Source organism: Morus notabilis, unplaced genomic scaffold (assembly GCF_000414095.1).
Source record: "Morus notabilis unplaced genomic scaffold, ASM41409v2 Scaffold1449, whole genome shotgun sequence".
Classification (NCBI taxonomy): domain Eukaryota; kingdom Viridiplantae; phylum Streptophyta; class Magnoliopsida; order Rosales; family Moraceae; genus Morus; species Morus notabilis.
In genome coordinates, this window is record NW_010357392.1 from 164,780 (window position 1) to 173,216 (window position 8,437).

An 8,437-nucleotide genomic window follows, 5' to 3' on the forward strand; every position below is an offset into this window, starting at 1 on the left:
TTAGATAGAAAGCATTTTTCAACTTATATTATGATGCGTATACGCCCATAATAACTGAATAAGCCCTCGTCATTAGAGCCAATTACGGTAGAATCAAACTCATTTTTACATGAACTATCGATAGTGCCAAATAAGGGGGGCTAGGAGAAAATCCCTTCTTAAATATAGCCTAAATATTATCTAAGTCGTATGCCCCTAAATTTTTAAGTCGAGAGCCTCAAACCTTAGCTTTGTGCCTCCCTCTTTCAAAGTCATGCGCTTTCAAACCTCTTAGGGTTTGTTCTTTTGAGTGAAAAACTCAAAAAAATACAACTCGAGTTACAACTTTATTCGAGTTCATGTTCTTTTAAGTTTAAATTTGAGTTTAAACTCGAGTTCAAACTCGAGTTTAGGACTAAAACTCAAGTTCAAGTTTCCCCTTCAACTCGAGTTCAGAAACTCGAACTCAAATTAATGAACAGTATTTTTTCTATTCTTAAAAATGCTATAACTTTTTCGTTTTAATTCTGATTGAGATGATTTTTTTTCTATACATTGATAACGGAAAAACGAATAAAACCCGACCCATATACCCTATTAAAATTTTTCATCAGCATTGAGTTTTTATTAAAATATTATCTAAATACAAATTCAAGTTTTAACTCACTCAAACACAAACTCAAAAAGATTCTTATCTCAAACCATAACTCAAATGTACACAACCAAAAATTATCTAAGTCGTATGCCCCTAAATTTTTAAGTCGAGAGCCTCAAACCTTAGCTTTGTGCCTCCCTCTTTCAAAGTTATGCGCTTTCAAACCTCTCAGTTGTGCGCCTCCAGCAGTTCTCATGTACCCTTCTTCGTGCCTTCGCTTTTGACCTCTACGCCTTTGTGTTTGATAAGAGGAAAAAAAAATGAAAGGATAGGCTGGGAGGATGAATGAAAAAAAAAAAACTATTATTCGGTAGAAAGGAAAAGAGGAAAGAATTTGTCCATTTTTTTCGCTAATTCGAGTTTTGTTACAGTAAAAAACTCTCAGAAATAGTCACATTTAATTTTTTTACTATAATAAAAAACTCTTACACAACATCATATATCAATTTGAATTAAAAACTCAAATTAGCGAACTGAACAACCTACTCTTATATACACATAAAGAGAAACCTCTCCTAACCCGCCATTTTCTTCTCATTAGGGGTGTAAATCGGCCGGGTAGGGTAGGGTTGAGCCGAAAAATTGAGCCTACCCGATTAGTGCGGGTTGAAAAAATTTTAGGCCGCGACACTCTCTTAAGTCTACAAACCCGCAACCTTTCGGGTGACCTCGGGTAGGGTCGGGTTACTCGGGTTGGTGAGAACCAATTTTAATCTATGACTTCATCAATTTTAATCTAAGAGGCTCTTATATGTAAATAAATGATAAAATACTATTGTAGTAAATGAGCAATAAATGATATATGCAAATACTATTGTAGTAAATAATTACACAACAAAATTACGGCATAATAAAATATAAAGACTAATAACTCATATCACAATATGCATAAAGCAAGAGCGATCTCAAGGACCACATGATCACTTTTTAGTCAATTAATTTGTACTTGTTACATAAGAAATCATTATCAAACAGAACATGTTTTTCCTTCAATAGGGGGTCTAAATGCAAGGTGAACAATTAAAACACTCACTTTGAAATCAAACACTTCCAATATAAATAAAGAATGTCCTAATTCAACAACTATGGCATACAAGCATTTTTTACACAAATCGTGAATCCAAAACATAAATAAGTTAACAGTTTAAAAGCATAAAGTCCATAAACTTATGAAAGTAAGAATTTGAAGTGTTGAACATTGTTTTACCTACTTTGAACATGTTCGGCCGGGTAGGGTTACCTCGGGTTCATGTAACCCCACACCGCGCCCCTACCCGCACAGTGCGGGTTAGGTATAATTCAAACCGAAAATTAAATAAAAAATTAGAAACCCGTGATTTTCGGGTAGGGTCGGCTCGGCTCGGCCGGGTTCGTCGGATTCGGGGTGATTTCTTACAGCCCTACTTCTCATAACTCTCATTCTCCAAACACAGCCTGGGGATAGAAAACCAAGAGAGAGAAAACACTTTTGAAACTAAAAAGCGCGCCAAGAAAAGTTGCTCTCATGGCAATCGACTGTCTCGTCCTCGGTAACCCTCTAGCTTTTTTTTTTCACTCTTCAATCTCTCTCTCATCGCCTTTTCTTCTCCGATCTTGAAATCGACAAACACTCACAAAACTCCCGCTTTTCAGGCGCAGGGCAGGAGGTGGGAAAGAGCTGCGTGGTGGTGTCCATCAATGGGAAGCGAATCATGTTCGACTGCGGGATGCACATGGGCTTTCTCGACCATCGCCGATACCCCGATTTCTCTCTCATCCCCATGCCCGACAAAGGCTCGAACTTCGACGACGCCCTTGATTGCATCATCATCACCCATTTGTGAATCTCGCGATTCTTGTCTTTTTGTCTGATTTTGATGGGCTTTTCGATTCTGATGAGGTTTTTTTTTTTTGTGTGTGTATTTTTATGGTGTTTTGGGGGTGTTCTGTAGTCACTTGGATCATGTTGGTGCTCTTCCTTACTTCACTGAAGTTTGTGGATACCGTGGACCCATTTACATGACGGTAAGTGTTTGATGAAATGTTTGAGTCATGTATTTCTTTTTTTTTTTTTTTTAGATTTACTATTTTATACCCACCCTTCATTTTGAGTTTATTAAAGAAGAATGCCATGTATTTTTTTTTTTATTTTTTATTTTTGAACACGAATGCCATGTATTTTGGTGTTCTCAAATTTGTGTTTTCGGATTTTAAATTTATGTCAAATTGATACTTTTTCAAGGTCGAAAATTGATTTTTATCGGTGAATTGATGAATTTTCCCTTTGTCGCTTAGGTATGAACTTGTGAGAAGAATTATATGTTTGTTTAAAAAAATAAAAAGAAAAACAGAGAAGAAAAATCTTTAAAGTTCTATTTTCAAGCTAAGCTGTAAAGAGAAAATTTGCAAAATTAGTATTTAATTATATATTTATCCATAAACTAAAAGTTTTGACATGAATTGAAGTTAGGAGGCACAATCTTGTGAACATAAAAAACATAAGGGATATTTACGTTTTTATAACTCGTGTTTTGGGTTTATTTAAAAACTATATCCTTAATTTTTTATCTCATCAAATATATACATTCAATATCAAAATTTATACTTTTTCACAGTCAATCCTCAATTTTAACCTTAAGAATACCTAAAATACCCTTTTGCTCAAGAATAAAAAACCTAAAATTCCTTTAAATGAAAACATAGAAAAAGGAAAAAACCTAAAAAAAAAAAAATTTAAACTCACAATTTTGACCTCTAAAATATGTAAAATACCATTCAAATGGTTTTTTTTGTGTGTTATTAATTTTTAATTATCATAATATTAGAAAGTTTTAGTGTTTTTTTCCTTTTTCTTAAGGATAGTATACTCATTTTAAAGATCAAAATCAATTATTGACCAAGATAAGGTATATATTTGTATATTAAATCTAATCTGAAGGTATATATTTTGTGAGATTGAAAACTGAAGGTATAGATTTTAAATAAACCTAAAACACAAGGTATACAAATATAAATATCCCCAAACATAAAAGTATACATATTTTTGAAACTCAAAATGTAAGGTATGCAATAGTAAACAAACCTTTTTCTTCTATTTATTTATTTATTTGTGTTATTGTGAGCCGAACTTAAAGATGAACTTTGGTAGTTATTTTTATTGGGTAGTTGGACCAGTTCGTTATATGCTCTTTATGGTTTAGTTCGTTGCTCAATGTTTTGGGGTAAAATTAGTAATTTACGTTATTACTGAAATTAATTTCAAAAAAAGGTGAAAACTAAAAGCTGTCTATAAAAGGGCAACCAGAAGAAGGTTAAAAAGGTGTTGGTTGCTGAAGAAAATCATATATTTTGAAACCTTATTGACTGGATCACAGAAAATCAGGTTTTAAACAACGCTTCAACAGTGGACAGCTTCAAGAATAAGTGTCAAATGGTGTTTGACACCTGACCATCTTCAGGAACAATTGTGAAATGGTGTTAGACACCTGATCAGTCTCAATAACAGCTGTCAAAAGGCATACAAAACTTGATTAGTTTCAAGAAAACCACTATAAAAATCAAGGCGCTAGTTTTGGAGGTTCCTAGGGGCAAGAAATCTATATTTGGGAAAACAAGACAACTAGCCAGGGAGAAAAATCAACAAACTTTCATTCCCTCCTCTCCCTCTTAGTTCTTTCTTCTCCTTTCCCTCTTCCTTCTTTGTTCAAATTTCAGCCAAGGATCTCAATCTTCTAAGGCCTAAATCCATACGCCCCTTATTTCTCTTATTGTCCTAAACAATCAAAAGAGTCCCTACAGAGATCAAACAAGATCAAGAACCTAGTCTAAGAGCTATGTTATGTTTGTGTTGTTATATGTGTACTTAAAATATAAGTATTTATAATAAATTTATTCATAATCTAATTCCTGCTCATTTCATTTTTGCTCGTCTGTGTACTTTATTTAAGTGTTTTTACGTTTTATCTAATTTATTTTATGTCATTTACTTTATGTTGTTTTTCAGTTCCGTGAACCGGTCCATGCTTTATTTTCATCTATTTTAGTTGATTAGTCTAGTTATCTGGTCCTATTATTTAATTTTCTAATTAATCTAGTTACCTAATCCTTTTATTTTACTTTCAAGTTGATCTAGTTACCTGTTGTCTAAATTTCTGTCTAATTCCAGTTAGCTGAACCTGTTTTTTTCAATTCTAATCCTTTATTTTTATACACTTTTACTTTTATTAGTTTAATACCCTTAATCTTTTATGCTTATCATTTTTATTACTGTCAAAAAGATTAGTTCTAATTTTACTACAAACACTCTATTATGTTACTTTGTGGATTTGCTGGGATATGTGTTCTTTACTGAAACTTTAAAATTCTTCTTTTTGCCAATGTGGCATGCCCTTGAGAGTGGTAGATAAAACATACTAAGTTTTAAGTATATGGTGCTGAGATGCTCCTTAATCCTTTTTTTTTAATTGTATTTTATTTTTAATAAAATGCTTGAAATTTTCTTTCTTTACTCATTGGCTTTTTGTGAGAATGATTTATGGTGCAGTATCCAACCAAGGCATTGGCTCCACTTATGTTGGAGGATTATAGGAAAGTATTGGTTGAACGAAGGGGTGAGGAGGAACAATTTACTTCTGATCACATAATGCAATGCATGAAAAAAGGTATATGAAGTTGATGCAACTCTTCTCCATCGTATTCAATGCAATGGGTTGGGATTGGATAGTCAATTTTCTTTTTTAGCCTGTATAAAGCGAGTCACCAATTTGGCTGATGGAGAGCCACTTCCTAGTTTGGTTTTGTCAAGAACCGCCTACCAGCTATGTTTAAAGGTCAAAAACTCTAGGAATTATTAGCAAAGTTAAACTAGGGGTTTGCCCTTGTCAGGACCCGCCCTCTGCTTATTTTTGTCAGCAAATATTTTTCTATTCCCTTGTTTTTGATGCTTTAATTGGGTTCCTATTGCAGTTATAGCAGTTGATCTAAAGCAGACTATTCAGGTTGATAAAGATCTTCAAATCCGTGCATATTATGCAGGACATGTAAGTCTTGTAAACCATGTTATTCACAAAGTGACACAAATGAGTATTGGCTCTTTCTCATTGCCATTTTCACTCCTATTTGAAATTTGTAGTTTTTTATGCTAAGGACTTGCTGAATTTCTCGGGACATTCAATTTGATATTGTCGCATGCAAGAAATCTTGCCTGTTCACTTAAACTGGTGAACTAATAACTTATAAAGCATGCCTGATAGCCTAAAAGTTGGTGCCACTGCATATTTGACAATTATCCTATGTAATATAAATTAGACATATAGATGAAGGAACATTGTTTTCATCTCCTCCTTCACGGATAACACTTTGTCCATTGTCCTACAATTGCCATGTCAGAAATTCGTCCCTTAGCCATTATCCATTATGTAGTAAGCCAAATATGCATTTTGTATCAGTGATTTGAGAACCCATTTCTCTCAATCAGCATTGCCCATCCCCACTTGGAAATGACTATTATTTCATAATTGAAGTTCTTTGGGTCCTAAATGTTTGTTATGTTCCAAAGGTTCTTGGAGCTGCATTGTTTTATGCAAAGGCGGGAGATAGTGCTATATTGTACACAGGAGACTACAATATGACACCAGATAGACATCTTGGAGCAGCTCAAGTTGATCGACTAGATTTGGACCTCGTTATAACAGAGTACGGAATGTGAATCTGTGTTTTCTAAAGATCTTTATTGTTGTTTGCTCATCTAGCTTATCTGTGAATGTATGGACTGATATGTTCAACCTGTATCTTGGATTTACGCTAGTGAATATCTTCTTTTTATCTCAGGCTTTCTTCTACTAATAGTAATCCTTTTGCAGGTCAACGTATGCAACAACTATACGTGAGTCAAAGTACGTTCGGGAAAGAGAATTTCTTAAAGCTGTATGTGAATAATGAGAACCTGTCTTTGTCGTTCCTGCTTATAGATTCAATATTTATTTTTTCTTTTGCCTAGATGTCAGAGTTTTTTATCCATCTTGACTTGATCTCTGAGTATTTTTGGAATGAATTTTTGAACTAAATCTAAATAGGTTCACAAATGTGTCTCTGGTGGAGGAAAAGTGCTTATACCTACATTTGCTCTAGGAAGAGCTCAGGTAATGTCATTGAGATAGCCTTCAAATATCACTTAGTTTTGTGATCCTGAGTTTTTCATTATATTATTATTAACATCATATGTAGATTCTATGATTTTTTTTTTCCTATGATAAATCCTATGACTTTGGTTTTGAAATTTTGCCTACGACAAGCTTTTATCCTTTTCTCCTACTACGTTTTCAATGGCAGAAAAGGTTTTCTTAAGTCCTGTGATCAATTGCTCAATGTTGTTCGTTAACAAAAACCTTTATGCAGTTTGAAGCCTCCAAGTTCATTAATATGACTTTCATGTGTAATGTTTTCGTCAAAATTCTTGTTTGTATTTACTTTTTCTACATAGTTGCAGCTCGTATGTTTTCCTCCATATTTCCCATTTAACAGGAATATTCGTCTCTCTTAGATTTCTAACCAGCAATAGAAAAATGAGGCACATATAGTTTGGGTAGAAGCGTTGAAACATGAAATACACCATGAAAGTGGACTTTTGGAGTCGCTAACGGCATATTCTTTCTTTAAGTTTTAGCATACTAGATATTTGTGTCACGTGGTGTCAATACAACCTAAATACTCTGGACTTACTCTACAATAAAATGATGGCTCAACTCAAACCAACTTCTGTCCGACTTCAGTTTTTTACTATTTCCTAATCTATCTATTATCTGTTACACATTCCTCACTGTCTTGCTAAATTAATACGGTCATTGCTTGGTTATTGATAACTTTTACGCTTCTTTTTGCTGCATCAGAAGGTTTCTTTTTTATGCAATCAGTCACAGTATGGTGATTGGAATCCCTTGTAGGCTTATCTTTGTTATGTGTTAACCATTATTTTGATCTGAATGTATTAACCGTTACTGAAGAATCTTTGTTCCGTTTTGACAATATCTTCCGTCATCACCTAGGAACTTTGCATCCTATTGGAAGATTACTGGGAACGGATGAATCTGAAGGTTCCTATTTACTTGTCTGCAGGTTTGCTCTTGCTCTCTCTCTCTCTTTTTATTTTTATTATTATTTTTTTTTCCAAAACAAAAAATTCCTTTATTGGTTCATGTGCTATATGATTTGTGGACAACTTTTTAGCTAAATGTACTAAAACAATTGGCCGTTCAAAGTATATAACAATCTGATAAGCCCTTACTCAGGCAAGTGTACATTAGGAGGAATAAAGGCTTAGGAAGGGGCGGGGTCTGGTCGGGATGAAGTTGTTTTCAGCTTACAATGGGAACTTGGTAGTATTAGTGGTTTACTTACTTAGAAAGCAGCTGGTGAGAGGGGAATGTGTGAGGAATGTATAAAAGGGGAGGGGTGAGGAATAGAAAAGGGGATCGGGAATAATCAGGGAATTGTACAAATCTTGGAAACGTTCCAAGAAAGGGGAGGTAGCAGACCCTCGAAGATCTGTGGGCTGGTGTACATGTCCTGTTGCTAATAAAATTCTTCAATTGATTCTTTCTTTTCTTCTCTCGATTCTTTCCATTTGTCCCTATCTAGATTTTGTCTCCAAGTTCGGTTAAGCTCTTATCACAATCCTGTTTTGATTACTACAGTTCCCTCCATATCCAAAAAAATTTACCAGTAAAAGAATCCTCTTGGAAAGTTTGATTATCACAGATTAGTAATGTGAGATTCAGATACCAAAACCTTACATTGAAATTCACCTTTACCCTCGCCTGTGATACG

The 8,437-nt window shown here is 34.1% G+C and overlaps 1 protein-coding gene across 1 annotated transcript in view; it reads left to right on the plus strand.

Moving 5' to 3' along the window:
- The first annotated feature begins 2,077 nt into the window (after nt 1–2,077).
- LOC21389006 (cleavage and polyadenylation specificity factor subunit 3-II) overlaps nt 2,078–8,437 on the plus strand; it is a 7,516-nt gene continuing 1,156 nt past the window's right edge. The window contains exons 1-9 of the mRNA XM_010089896.2: nt 2,078–2,163; nt 2,267–2,453; nt 2,566–2,638; nt 5,157–5,274; nt 5,579–5,652; nt 6,171–6,307; nt 6,475–6,538; nt 6,688–6,753; nt 7,657–7,726. Of these exons, the coding sequence (XP_010088198.1) occupies nt 2,139–2,163; nt 2,267–2,453; nt 2,566–2,638; nt 5,157–5,274; nt 5,579–5,652; nt 6,171–6,307; nt 6,475–6,538; nt 6,688–6,753; nt 7,657–7,726 (814 nt within the window). The 5' untranslated portion in view covers nt 2,078–2,138. The remainder of the gene's footprint in view (nt 2,164–2,266; nt 2,454–2,565; nt 2,639–5,156; nt 5,275–5,578; nt 5,653–6,170; nt 6,308–6,474; nt 6,539–6,687; nt 6,754–7,656; nt 7,727–8,437) is intronic.